Genomic DNA, 15040 nt, shown 5'->3' on the forward strand with positions numbered 1-15040 from the left:
TATGTATGCTGGGGGGAGGATTCTCTCTAGTGTCTATAAGCTGAAAGACCCTGTAACAATTTACCAGCTTGATTACAGAGACAACATTTACTTTTTTCTTTCTTTTATTAAAAGCTTTTCTTTTTTTAGAATCTGATTGATTTTTTGGTTATCTTGGGTAAGACTCCAGGGGAGGGGGTCTGTACTCACCAGAGAATTGGTGGGAGAAAGGAGAGAAGAGGGGGAGGAAAAATCTGATTTCTTTCTGTGTTAGTCACTGTCTCTCTCTCTGGGAGAGAGGAGGGAGAGGAAAGGTGAATTTCCTCTTTGTTTTAGATTCACGGAGCTTGAATCTGTATGGCCTCTTGGTGAGGGGGAAAGAGGAGGGGGGAAGGTGACATTCCTCTCTGTTTTAAGATTCAAGGAGTTTGAATCACAGTGATCTTCCAGGGTAACCCAGGGAGGGAAAGCCTGAGAGAGGCAATGGTGGGGGAAAGAGTTTACTTTCCTTGTGTTAAGATCCAGGGGGTCTGGGTCTTTGGGTCCCCTGGAAAGGTTTTGGGGGGACCAGAGTGTACCAGGCACTGCAAGTCCTGGTTGAGCACTACAAGATCTAAGCTGGTAATTAAGCTTAGAGGGATTCATGCTGGTATCCTATCTTTTGGACTCTAAGGTTCAAAGTGGGGATTTATACCATGACAACATCTTTGTATATTTCACTCTGGAGATGCAGGATTATGAGGAGTGTTGATAGGAGTGAAGATAGGACTGAAAACTCCAGACACCATCTCCTTGCACACCAGGATGAGTTGCACCACCCCACAGCCTCAAAAATTCAATGTTGTTTGGGCTGAAGGCACGACCTCTATAAAAGAGCACAGTGTAAATTCATCTGACAAGCAGACAATGCATTCTGAGAGAACTTAGCAGCTGAAAGTTCCCCAGTGGGGATTCAGGACAAATGATCATTTTCAGAAGGGATTGTTTTATCAGTAAGGCTACATTTTAGTCACGGGTATTTTTAGTAAAAGTCATGGACAGGTCATGGGCAGTAAACAAAAATTCACAGCCCATAAGCTGTCCATGACTTGTACTATATTCCCCTGACTACATACTGGGGGGAGGGATGTCTAGGGGGATGCCGTGAGTGCTAGGGGGGACAGCCCGGGGACACTGCAGCTGCTTGGAGGGGTGGCCTGGGGGATGCTGCAGGTGCTGGGCAGGGGGACTGGCAGCAGCAGGCGGCCCGGGATGCAGGGCCGCTCAGAGGATTCAGGGGGCATGGCTCTTCGGTGGCAGGGGGCCCCCACTGCCGAATTGCCGCCGAAGACCCAGCACTTCGACAGCGGGTCCCAGGGCAGAAGAACCCACCACCGTGGGTCTTCGGGGCACTTTGGTGGCAGGTCCCAGGGCTGAAGGGCACCCTGCCACCGAATCGCTGCCCAAGACCCGGAGCAGAAGACACTCCAGGGGCCCGGGCCCCCTGAGAGTTTTGCAGGGCCCCCGGAGCAAGTGAAGGACCCTGCTCCATGGGCCCCAAAAAACTCTCAATTGCCCCACTTTCCACCCCCTCTGGGTGGCCCTGCCAGGACCCCTGCTGGTGCTGGGCAGAGGAGCAGGGCAGACAGACTCCCTACCTGGCTTCTTGCAGCTCCCTGGAAGTGGCGACATGTCCCTGTTTCAGCTTCTAGCTTCGCACACTGTCCCCGCCTCAAGCACCGGCTCCACAGCTTCCATTGGCCGGGATCCATGGGCAGCCCCTGGGCTAGCCGCACTGGCCATTGCAGAAGTCACGGAGGTCCTGGAAAGTCATAGAATCCATGACTTCTGTAACCTCCATGGGAAACTTGCAGCCTTATTTATCAGTACATCTTGGGTTACACACATCTCTGATGTAACTCCACCAAATAGAATGACTGAATCACATGGAGTTACACTAGAGATGAATTTGGCTCCTTCTTTTCACACCAGTTAATACTCGTTTGACTGATGTTCATCATTCTTTTCTAACACTATCTTCCAATTCTAAGACATTGAGCTTCCTTAGGGGAATTCCAGCTAGTGGGCAGTGCTATTTTCCATCTATCTGAAATCTGAAGAACAGAATAAGGGATATGTTTGTTTTAAGCTGTTCGTGTTAAGTAATTACATTGGTTGAACTGTGATCTATGAGTGTTTATGACTCCTGAGGCCCTAATGGAATTTGCTTTAACATGCAAATTATGGTTCTTCACCACCATCATCATATTATTTTTTGGAAGACGGGAACCATGGCGGGAGAAGTTCTTTAATGGGGCTGTGGTTGTCTGGTGGTTAATGTGTCTGTGTCTTTGTTTTGGCCAGTTCCTCACAGCCCCATCCCAGAGGGACACCTTCCTCTTCCGCTTCTCCTAGCTGTGGTTACTGTGATTGTAGTACTTGGAATGGCTCTGGCTTGTGGCAGCCTATCCATCGGTAAGGAACATTTTTGGCTTGTATTAGTATACTCATTCCTGCTCTTGTATTAATCTATATGGAATATACGTGCCCTAAGAGTCAACAGTGTTACAATTACCCTGTCACTGTCCAATGTTAAACTGTTAAGCAAGGGTTAGAGTTTGGTATATAGAGACCTCGGTTTGCTTCATTCCATGCCAAACAGACTAAGAAATGTATGTTAAAGTTTGGAGATTTAATGGTTAGGATACACATGAGAGAAAGAGCTAAAATAAGTTATAAAGCAGTTTGAAATTGAATGATTATGTAAAACAGACTGGACCAAAATCTATTAAAAGTGCCTTTTAAAAGAAATAGAGTCTCTCTTATTTCACCAGACAACCCTTCTTGATGGAGAGGAAAGGGTTAGTTCTGTTGCTGTTCCGAGATGGGAAGGGTGGTGGCCTGTCCTGCTTTTGACGAATAGATGGACCCAAGGAGGAGAAGAGATAGGATAATAAAGGTGGGAGAAATACAGCTTTTGCTGATGCTGCCAGGATTCCGGGTGACAGGTCAGTCCCAGGCAGATGCTCTATATTGGTGGGTTGGCCAAAACACCATTTGCCCTGGGCTCAAGCTTCTCCTCTGGTCTGGGACATCATCAAGCTGGGCTGGTCCCCTCTCCTTCACCAGTCTCTTTCAGGCAGGACAGAGCTGGTTGGACTATCTTGTCTCATTGTACTGGTACTGCGTGGTACAGATGACCTCAGGATCAAATGGAAAGCCAAGAGAGAAGGAGAGAGACAGGACTGGAGGAAAAATAGCAGGGCAAAAAGGAATATACAAGGGAAAGGGAGACAAAGCAGGATCTCACGTGTCTCCAGTTGGAGTCTCCGTTGGTGCAGCAATGATGGCCAAGTGTCCACTGACATGCTGAGCTCTGGGTTTTATGATGATGCAATGACTTTTGGGGTCCACAGGAGAAGGGCAAAGTCCCTGGAGTGGAGTGGAGGCCTGTCAGCCTTCCCCCTCCACCAGGAATTGCTCAGTTGACCCGCCTGTCCTCAACCCCAAAAGTTTCTTTGTAAAGGCCTTGAAAGTGGGGTTCTGAGCAGAATAGTCCATTTTCTCATTACTGTTGCAACACTGCTCAAACTCACTGTCCCCAACCTGGCTTTTACCAGCCTCTGAGTTGGCCCCACTGGAAGAAGGGAGCCCACCTTAAAGCTATATTCTGCTAACCGTGGGACTGATGGGGAATTGAGAGGGGCTCCAGCCAGGAGACTGGTGACTACCAGCCAAAACCAGAGGAAGACTGGTCTGCCTGCGGACCACATTATTACTGCTGCTGCTAATAATTGGGACCAGACTGTGTTCTACCCTTGTGTAAGTCAAGTCATGGGGAGCCAGCAAGAAACATCACCATTTGCCTGGCCCATGTAAGAGCTGGACACAATAGTAGCCACATGAGCAGGGACTGCTCTGGCCTTGCTCCTTCTGAGGAGAAAACCACTTAGAAAGACCACTAGATCACTAAGCAGGCCCTCCTTTAGCAGCCACTAATCCATAGACTGTTGTCATTACCACTGGTTAAAGATAGAACTCATTTAAAGGCATGGCATGGTCTCAATCTGATTGGCCACCTGCTTTGTTGTCTTGGTTGAGTTACAGCAAGTCCTCTTGCTTCTTGGTTCAGGAGAGGTTGCTCCAGAGAAAGGGCGATGGAGCCCAGGCCTACATATGGCCAATACGCCATGCTTGTGTATCCCATTCAAGATGGAGAAGTTGCTGCAAAGAGAAAGGATGAGGATGATGCTGGGGATTTAAGAATATTACTTGGATTCATAACTGCTGACTTGGTCTCTTTGTGTTGTTGATTGTTCTGTACTGTTGGCATTGTTTCCTCTGCTCTACCCACATGTTGACATTTCACCCTCTATTCTTTTGTGATGTGCTTCCGCAGTTTATCACCGTAAAAAGCAGCAGCTGGAAGGAGCCAGAGCACGACTGCAGAGCCCAGAATATAAACTGAGCAAAATCCGCACCTCTACCATCATGACAGATTACAACCCTAACTACTGCTTTGCAGGGAAGGCTGCCACACTGAGCGAGCTGAAGGAGATCCCCCGGAAAAACGTCTCCCTGCTTCGGTAAGGCTTGCTGCTGGGCCTGCTCCTTCATTAAGGATAGGAGTTGTAGCCTTTGGTTAAGGTGGCAGGGTCACATATTTATTTTGTTTGAACGTGTAAAATGTGCCATGGAGCATGGAGAACAAGAGACTGAGAGCTAGCTGGCTGACTAACCATGGAAAGCTCACAGTCCAGCATGGCACAGCCTAAATGTGGCTTTCATGGCAGCTGCTTATAACACCTATGCCTCACTTTTATGTTCTTCAAGACACCATTTTGTAAGAATTAGGCCCTGACTTAAGGACATGTTTAACTTAAACTCATGAGTCACATGTCCCATTGACTGATTGGCTTCCAGGTATAAGCAAGAAGATTCCCTGTACTGTTCCCTCCCTTACACTTTTGGGAAGTCCTGGGTTACTGGGGCTGCCTGGCTCCCAACAAATCTCTTCCAGATCCAGAGCAACGTTTCATTTTCTGCATCAGAACAGAAACTCACATCACAGGGAAAGCCACCCTGGGCTACTCTCATGACCCCTGCAATCCAGCTGATGTCAGTTAAGAGGGCATAGGGAGTACAGGCAAAATTTGACTGCCTATATTTATTTTGTTACTTCGCCTTCAGATATCAGCCCACAGCCTTCTCTCTCTGATGCCCTGATTCACTGTAGCCTTAATATCATTGCTAGTAACTGAAAGCTCATGTTGTTGCCCAGGTGTAATTCATGGAAACACATGTGTAAAAAAGGTGAAAATGGCTGAGAACTTAAAAATTGGATGGTAACAGAGTGATATTCTGAACAGAGACCCCTAAACCATGCTTGTAGCTGCTGCCATTGCTTCACAGTGACTCAACAGACCGTCTAGGCTTCAGAGTCATGCACCGAGTGACTTTCCTCGAATCTTATTATATAGATAAATCTGTCACCAAATCCTAGGGTGCTGGTGCCAGTATAGATTCAGACAGTTACTTTGTCAGCATGCAGTAGACTCCTGTGTTTTCAGTACCACTGAAGGTTCAACATTATAGCACCAGAATGGGTCCAGAGGTGATTCTGGACATTTTAATACTAGGCCATGTCTGGGACTGATTGCTTTGCCCTGGATTTCAGTTTCGAGAACAGGTCCAAAACCTATTCCTTAACTTGACACAGTAATACCTGCTTTTTCTCTTCCCTTCAGGGCCCTAGGGCATGGTGCATTTGGTGAGGTTTATGAGGGGACTGTGGTAGGAATCGCAGGGGATCCCAACCCTCTTCAAGTGGCTATCAAGGTCAGTACTTACAGCTAATGGTCTAATCTTTCCTGTACGGTAGCGAATACTCATGAGAGTAATATCATCATATAAAGGTTCCAAATAGAAATGGATTGTTACAATTATCATATATTGCATGGTTAACAGTGTTACACATGCTGCTAATGTCACACGTAGGAGTTATGAGCTTTCCATTGTTTTGATTTTTAAGCCAGGTAGCAATAGCAGCAGATTGCAAATAAAGAGTTATTGTTTGCAGCATGACGTTGTAGTGGCTACACTTGATGCTCTAATGGGGGTAAGAAATGTTATGTTAATTTCAGTGGAATAACTGGGCCCATTGAGTCAAAGGCTTCTGCACAACAGAATCTGAAGAGAAGAGTGTGTCCCTCAGCCTCTGCTGCCAATACCAGGGAGAGGGCTCCTACTACATCTAAGAGGAGGCTGTATGAATCTCAGTCACCCATCCATATAAAATATATTAGCTACAATTAAAACAAAGTGCTAAATCCTCTGCTAATGTCAATCGATGCAGCTCCACTGAAGTGAGGGAGCTCTGCTATTTGATACCAGCAGAGTTTGAACCGCACTTATGGTGTTTGCTGAGAGCCTTTCAGTAAAGCAACAGTCATGTAAGTCACCTTTAGGGTTCGTCTACACTTGGAGCTGGGGATGTAATTCCCAGCTCAAGGAGACATACCCGTGCTAGCTCTCATTAAGCTAGCATGCTAAAATAGAGTGCAGTGCACCCTATGTAGGTGCCCTCAGATTCCCTAGGTGTATACTCAGGGAGGCTAGTCTGTCCCACAGCTCACACTGCCACACCTGCACTCTATTTTAGCATGCTAAATTGATGAGAGCTAGCACAGGTATGTCTCCTTGAGATGGGAATCACACCCCCAGCTCCAAGTGTAGATGTACCCATAGACACTATTCCAGCAATTCCTGATACTCCAGGCTTTGTGACCGAAACTCCAGACACCTCCTTTTTAAGAAAGGCTCCAGAGGCAATCCTGGCAATTATAGGCTGGTAAGCCTGACTTCAGTACTGGGCAAACTGGTTGAAACTATAGGAAAGAACAGAATTATCAGACACCTAGAAGAACACGACTTTTGGGGGAAGAGTCAACACGGCTTTTTAAAGGGAAACCATGCCTCACCAATCTACTAGAATTCTTTGAGGCAGTCCAACAAACATGTGGTCAAAGGTGATCCAGTGGATATAGTGTACTTGGACTTTTAGAAAGCCTTTGACAAGGTCCTTCACCCAAGGCTCTTAAGCAAAGTAAGCAGTCATGAGCTCAGAGGGAAGATCCTCTCACAGATCAATAACTGGAAAGATAGGAAACAAAGGGTAGGAATAAATGGTCAATTTTTGGAATGGAGAGAGGTAAATAGTGGTGTCCCCAAGGGTTCTGTACTGGGACCAGTGCTCTTCAAGATATTCATAAATGATCTGGAAAAATGGGTAAACTGTGAGGTGGCAAAATTTGCAGATGAAACAAAATTACTCAAGATAGTGAAGTCCAAAACAAGACAGTGAAGAGTTACAAAAGGATCTCACAAAACTGGGTGACCAGGAAACAAAATGGCAGATGAAATTCAATGTTGACAAATGCAAAGTAACGCATACTGGAATCCGAACTATCCATATAAAATGATGGGGTCTAAATTATCTGTTACCACTCAAGAAAGAGCTCATGGAGTCACGGTAGATAGTTCTCTGAAAACATCCGTTCAATGTGCAGCGGTATCAAAAAAGCTAACAGAATGTGAGTTGAGTTGGGGTTAGCACTTGAGTTATAACTCGAGCTAACTGTGTTGTAAAGACACGGATATTTCTAGGCTGCAATTAAAAACCCATGGCTTGCTGGTGCCAATTGAATCAGGCTAATGGGACTTGGCTGCGGGGCTGTTTAATTGCAGTGTAGTTGTCCAGGCTCTGGCTGGAGCCCATGCGCTAGGACCCTGTGAGGTGGGAGAGTCCCAGAACTCACACTGCAGCTTGAGCTGAAATGTCTACACAGCAACTAAACAACCCATCAGCCCCAGCCCAAGTCAGCTTGCATGGGCCAGCTGTGGGCGTCTAACTCCAGGGTAGACATACCCTGAGCGAGTGTGAGAACCCAGAACTAAAGTGACTAAACGCTGCAAGTGAAACTGTCTACTCTAGCTTCACAGTCCTGAGTGACGTGCACAAGTAAAAAGAGAGGAAAAAGTACATTCAGATGCTATTTATTGCTTCCGTTTTAATGATCCAAGGCCAGACTGTGACCAGCTTCTGTGTAAGTGAGCAAGCACTGCTCCCTGTTAGTGCCCTGTCTGCAACCTTCCCAGGTATTCACATAGCCCCCGGCAAATGAAACTGCTGAGAATCTGCTGTACTTCCTTCTGGAAGATGATATAATGTCCACATGGTAGATGAGAGAGGGAGTGTTATTTAAGGTCATACGGGCTGAGTGCACATAAATCTCTTCACAGTGCCCAGATTGGGCAATCATCACACAGAAGCTGGGTTCATCATGGTCTGGCTGTATCATCAGTCCCTTCTTTCACTGAGTTGGTCTTTGACAGAGCAGGTGGATGTAGAATAGAGAGCTTTAAAAAATACATCAAACATGCTCCTTTTGTAAATGGTGCACACACCAATGTAGTAAATGGCCCAAGGGATGGTCTATTTCATTTAGCAAATGCCGCCCCATCCGCCAAAGCCCACACTGCAAATGGCAGTAGCCATGTTCTCCCTCACAGCCTAGCCTGCATTCAGCAGTGGACAGCCAGTCCCCTCAATCTGCACACACAGATAGCTGCAGCCATATCATCGTCTACAGCAGTGACCACACCGTCCTGCTCAGAGCTGCACCTACAGTTTGTATCTGTCAATGCCATTAGTACACACTGTTTTAAATCAGTGGCTCTTAACCTTTACTGCAGCCTGCACACCTTTGGTTCTCAAACTATGTTCTCGCACCCCTTAAACCTTAAGAATATGTTCTCACACCCCTTAAACCTAGATATATTTTTGTTTGTATATTACAATAACCGTTAAAAATGTATAATGTTAATAAATACATCAGTTTGAGGAAACAAAGTAGTTGTACTTACGTGTTTGTGCTTAATTTGTGTTTTCGATGATTTACCTTCTGAAATTATCTGGCATGTCTCGCACCCCTAGAAAGGGCATCTTGCACCCCCAGGGGGTGCATGCACCCCAAGTTAAGAACCACTATTTTAAATGAACTAAACAAAAGCACTGCATGTAGTTAAATGCACACACAAGAATAATCTTCGCGTAGGTCAGTCGGCTCTTGTTTCTTTCCCACTTCTTGAGTCATATATGACCCAATGAGTAGGGAATTGGAAGAGAAGCGAAAGACACTCATATCATAGCTATCACTTAATCGTATTGTGTCTTCACTGGCTTTTTTATACTTCTCTTAAATATCTTTGTTTCTTCTGGGTGCTTCTCCCCTTTCGTTCCCTCTCAACAGACATTGCCAGAAATCTGTTCTGAGCAGGACGAGATGGATTTTCTGATGGAAGCGCTGATAATCAGGTACATTTCTAACCAGAAAATTAACTCACTGACTCAGGAGATTAATAACAGGATGGCAAGACTTTCACATTTAAATCACTGGTTCCAATCCAGCCCTGCTTGATATTAATTACAAATTGCTACAGCCAATAGCTGTTTGGCAGCCTATGAGTTAGTGACAGCTCAGTTTCTAATGGACATGTGTCCACTGTGTACAGGAGACCCTTACTTTCGGCTTTGCTGAAATAACCAGTAATTTCTCCAGTGGTTGTTTGGGAAATAAGCACTAAATTCTTTTAACTGTGATACATGTATAGTGTACCTTTCATCTCAGGAAATCCCAGGGCCCATGGCCATGTAGGACTCACGTCCTGCAGTCTTTTTGTAAGGAAACTCCCTTTGCTTGAATGGAAAGCTGTGTAATATGTGAACTACAGGGTTTGGCCCTATAGCCATGCAACCCTACTGAAATTCAGCCACCAATGGGGTGGAGAGCAGCAGTCAGGTGGCACACAACATGCTGCATGCCAAGGAGAGAGTTTTCAGCCCAAGACATTGGGGCAAACCCTTCTCTTATTAAAAATGCTATGGAGTGTTTAGGAACAACCCTGGACCTGTCTTTTGCATGGATGGCTGCACAAGGAGATGGTGCATGAAGCTTCCCCTTTGTGCCCTTTAAGCAGTAGCCAATCACAGCTGTAGATCCTGTGCTCCCCTAACCACTGGGACTTCTCCCTCCCAATGCCTTCTGCAGCACTAGTCGCCCTAAAGGCCCCATGTCTCTTCCCCTCCTCTGCACCAGGCAGCAGAGTGGGGCATGCTGAACCCTTCTGAGGGGTGAAGTTGTGAACAGGGAACCAGTGTGTGCTGGGGAGCTCCAGGAGGTGTGCTGCAGCTCATCACCTCCCTCAGCGCAGGCCAGTGCTACTCAGGCACAATCTATCTTTTGATGTCTGTGCAGAGTAGATCAGACAATAATTTATAAGGTTGGATTTCAAAGACCTTCTCATAATGAGCTAGGTGGTGTATAATTTATCTGCCTAGGAAAGCTAGAGAGCTGAGCCATCCCCATAACTCCATGCACTCTAGGTATTTCAAACCTGGGGTTTATGCCACTACATCAAGCTCCAAAAGGAAGTTTGAAAAAAGGGAGATGATCTGGAAGAACTCCCCTAATCTCTTTCATAGCACACAGCAGATTTACTGGGGAGGTGGCTGTCACTTACCATGGCATTGCCCAGATCTTGCCTGGCAAAGCAATCACTGGAAAAATCCAGAAAGAGCCATACCTATTATAATTTCTTGCAAGCTTTTAGACAAAAAAAAGTGTCTGAAAGACATTGTGAAATGTATTGCTGGGAGTTACTTATTTTTATGGTTCTGCCCCTTCTTGAGCGTTTGGAATAAAAGCATTCCTGAAGGTGTTTGTATGTGGATGACTTCATCTCACAGCTAGGACATGCTGCTGGGACCCAACTATTGACATCAATCCATCTCCTGCAGACTGTTGGAGTTCTGATTGGCAAGGCAAGAGGCGGCAGTGCTGATACATGATTTTTAAAAGCAACCCACGAGATCATTTCATAATGTTTTGATTTATTTAGTAGGGTCTACCCTCTCTGTCCCTCCACCCCTGCCAAAGTCCTCAGTTCATATCTAACCCAGATTGGCAGTGATCAAAAGTCACAACCTTCTGATGATAGTTTGGCAGCATATGTTAAATGAGTTTATTGTCTCAACCCAGTTCCTTGGGGACAGAAAAAATTACCAAACCAATTGCTACAATTGGCATGAGCTGGCCCTGTTTTTGGCAGACTGGACACTGAACTGAAACCCCCAGCTACACAGAAATTTATTTAACAAACAATGAAAAAATAAATCCCCACGATAACATTTCATTTCAAATAGCTATAATATTTTGGACTTTAAGATATCATGTTTCCTTTCTCCCATGACCCCGTCACAGTTAAATCCATGAATCTTCTCTGCATTAGAGGATCATGGCAGGCATGGGTAGAGAGAAAGTACTGTTGTATTTGGTAGCTTTTGCCAGTTTTCTCCCACTTTCTGAGGAAGTTCAATTAAGCAAAGCCAAGCAGAATCTCTTTGGGTTCCTTGTAAGCAGAGCTGGGCTGAGGGCACCATGCTTTGATTTAGCTGAGGTCAGGATTTGCTTTGACAGTGTGTTTCACAATCAGGTTGTATTTCATCTGAATCACCGAAGTTCAGGGGGGAGTTGGGTAAAAGGTTTTATCCCCTCTCTGATTTTGTCTTCTCCTTTCCATATTGCTGTGGTGGTTGATTCACAGTAAGTTCAGTCACCAGAACATTGTGCGGTGCATTGGTGTGAGCCTTCAGACACTGCCTCGCTTCATTCTGCTGGAGCTCATGGCCGGTGGAGATATGAAGAGCTTCCTTCGGGAGAATCGACCCCGTGTGGTGAGACCATCTTCCCCTTTCCACTTGTGTCTGTTTTCATTATGGCATTTTAATAGGGCTGATCTCTGATTCCCAACTCCTACAAACCTCTGGACATTTTCCACCCTTCCCTTGACTTGAGCAGATGCCAATAATAGAAAATGATACTTGATCACATATTTCAAAGGATCCAGCTTTTTAGCAATCAAGGAGGACACAGAATAAAGGATGTTTTCCTGTCACCTCCCCTGTTCTCTGCCAGGGTCAGCTGAACAACAGCACTTGAGAATGTTCCCTCAGCCTTCATCACATTGCTGTGTCAAGTGAAGAGCTGAAATTACAGCAAGGACCCTCGTTAATGGGAAGATGTTGGAGCAGCTCTTCAGCTGGCATAGATCAACATTTACTTCAGTGGAGCTATGTCAGTTTACACCAGCTGAAGACCTGGCCCTACATGTACCATTAGTGCGGAATGAAATAGCCAATGCAAATAAATGACAACCTGGAATTAGTCCTGGGTTTTCTGTTTGTGGGTTGATCATGAATCAATGCTGATTTCCACAGATGTATTTGTTATGGGCAAAAGACTCCAGGAATAATTTGGATGAGCAGTCTTCAACGTATTGGCAGTTCACAAACTGCTAATTTCACCTATTTGCAATTGGTTGTTCAGAGTGTATTACTGGTCATGTAACTCACATAATATTGCTTCTGCTCCCTGAGTGGATGAGTGAAACTTTCTAAATAAGAGACTAAGGCCTGCTCTACAACTATTTTTTTACTGGTGTAGCTATATCAATTAGCTACAACCCATAGTATGGACACACTTGTAGCAGTATAAAGGTGTCTTTCAGATATATTAGAGACAAGGTGTCTGAGGTAATAACTTTTATTGGACCCACTTCTGTTGGTGAGAGAGACAAGCTTTCAAGACACACAGAGCTCTTCTCCAGGTCAGCTTGAAAGCTTGTCTCTCTCACCAACAGAAGTGGGTCCAATAAAAGATATTACTTCAGCCACCTTGTCTCTCTAATATCCTGGGCCCAACACAGCTACAGTTACACTGCATAATACAGGTGTTGTTTATTCCCCTTCTCATACTAGAATAAATTATACTAGTATAAGTACATTCAACCATCTCCACACCAAGGAGGTTGTAGGGCTTTAACTACGTCAGTATAGTGAAAGTAGTACAACTTTTGTGAGGAGAGAAGGCCTATGGAACGATGAATAGTGATTAAACACCAGCGAAGAGCGAATGTTCTCATTTGCACATAGCGAATAAGAGTAGTGTGAAGAACAGTCATTCCCTAAACATTTGTGTGAAAACAAACCTGTTATCAAGAATGTTTGTTAGCAACAAAATGAAAAGGGGCAAGAATGTAGTTGAACCAAAACAGCCCTTCCAAATTCAAAGAAATATGCCTAAAAAATTCAGCCAGCTCTAGATCTTACCATGGGTTTGTTTTGCCACAGTAAAAATGAAACTCCATTGGTCTCCTGACAGAGGTATCCCAAAATATGCTGATCTCGGCCTGCCTGTCTTTCTTATTTACTCCTTCGCTTTCACCTTTATACGGAACTGTTTATAACTCTAACCTTCAATGGCAAATGTCCAAGTGTTCTGTACAATAAAGACATGACCCATCTAACCCATGCCAACAGCTGGAGTACTAATTACATGGTTCCAGGCGGTGAATTGAACAAGATAACAGCATCAACAGGAGAAAAAAGAGCAATTTGACTTGACATCTCCAAGAGCTTCACTGAGATTGGTAATAATTTCTCCCCACTTTGCCCCAGAGCACTGGAAAAGCACTTGTCATAACACCTTCCTGGAGACACACCAAGGAACTTTCCCTGCAGGGGAAGAAATGATTGCCAGAGAATAAGTGGGTGTCACAGGTGGGGGGAGGGGGGTTTGGCCCAGTCTAAATAAAATGGCCAACGCTTCTATCAAAGGTGTGAAGTGAGAACTGCCTGCTGCGGCAAGCAGTATGAAAATAACCACAAAGGAGCTTTAAAAAGTGGGAGAAGGGAGAAGTGGGCTTCTAAAGAATGATGCTGGAGATGCTAATGGGTCATAAAGCAAAAATTAGTGAGGTTTTTTTTTTGTTTGTTTGTTTTGTTTGTTTTTTGTTTTTTTTTTAAAAACCATATCCATCCGGGATTTTGAATGGAAGGAGAGAAGGAGACAGCGCATGCGAGAGAGCAAAGATGAGTGACTGCACTACTCTGTGCCAGCATCAAACCCTAATGACCTCCAGCCCTGTAACATCCCTTGTGAATGGGAAGAGGTCGGACTCAGGAATAATAAACACAAAGGGGGGTCTTTACATAGGCTGCTGTGTGTGCACGCGCACACACACACACTCACACACACATACACTCTCTCTCTCTTTAGCTCTCCCTAGCTCACTAGTGCACAGACTGATGGAAACACCTTGGGTCTGTCTAAGTAATCAGGCAACAGTCTGCTGAATACACTGTAGACCCAATGCAGATTTTTTAGCCCAGAGAAATCCCCACTCCCAGCACTATGGGAGTTAAGCTGTGCTCTTCTCAGTGAGTCCCACTGTGATGGGATGTCTACCCCACACAAGGCCTAAGGTGGCCAGGTGGGCCTATTAACCACCTAGGCTATACCTAGGAGTCACAGCCAAGGAACAAGAACTAATTAGAGATGCGACTCAGCTGGAGAGGAATTGGGGGGGGGGGGCTGTATAAAGCCCAGTAGTTGAGAGATGGGGTGGGGGTTGCAGTCAGTGTTAGGAGGGCAAGGTAGGAAGTAGCCCAGGGATACAGCAGTAAGGTTCAGGACTGTGCAGCCCTTGACTGTTTTGTTGTAGAGTCCCTAGGCTGGAACTCAGTGTAGGGGGCTGGGTTTCCCTACCAGCCATGGGGCAGTGGTGCTGTTAAGGCATAGTGAGAGGAAAGATTGCCTGGGACAGCAGGTCCCAAGGTACCCTGGAAAGGGAGGACTACAGTGACCTGGCCGGAGGGCCAAGCCATGAAGTGGGAGCAGTGAAGTCCCAAGCAAGTGAGACAGGGAGAGTGAGCAACCACAGGAGGGACATTGGACTGGGAGAGCTAATCCCCAGATGTGACCAGAAGAAGGTGCTCCCGTGGTGACTAGTGACACCCTGCTAGCTTCACTTTTTTTTGTTGTGTGACCCATTAGCATCCCCAGAGTCATTCTGTAGAAGCCCACTTCTCTCTTCTCCCAATTTTTAAAGCTCCTTTGTGCTTATTTTCACACTGCTCACTACAGTGGGCAGTTCTCGCTTCACACCTTTGATAGAAGTGTTG

The 15040-nt window shown here is 45.5% G+C and overlaps 1 protein-coding gene across 1 annotated transcript in view; it reads left to right on the forward strand.

Moving 5' to 3' along the window:
• The window catches only part of LTK (leukocyte receptor tyrosine kinase), a 172384-nt gene that overhangs the window by 135700 nt on the left and 21644 nt on the right, over positions 1 to 15040 (forward strand). The window contains exons 19-23 of the mRNA XM_032793883.2: positions 2323 to 2433; positions 4358 to 4544; positions 5706 to 5796; positions 9270 to 9334; positions 11623 to 11752. Coding sequence (XP_032649774.1) covers positions 2323 to 2433; positions 4358 to 4544; positions 5706 to 5796; positions 9270 to 9334; positions 11623 to 11752 — 584 coding nt within the window. The remainder of the gene's footprint in view (positions 1 to 2322; positions 2434 to 4357; positions 4545 to 5705; positions 5797 to 9269; positions 9335 to 11622; positions 11753 to 15040) is intronic.

Source organism: Chelonoidis abingdonii, chromosome 4 (genome assembly GCF_003597395.2).
Source record: "Chelonoidis abingdonii isolate Lonesome George chromosome 4, CheloAbing_2.0, whole genome shotgun sequence".
Lineage (NCBI taxonomy): Eukaryota > Metazoa > Chordata > Testudines > Testudinidae > Chelonoidis > Chelonoidis abingdonii.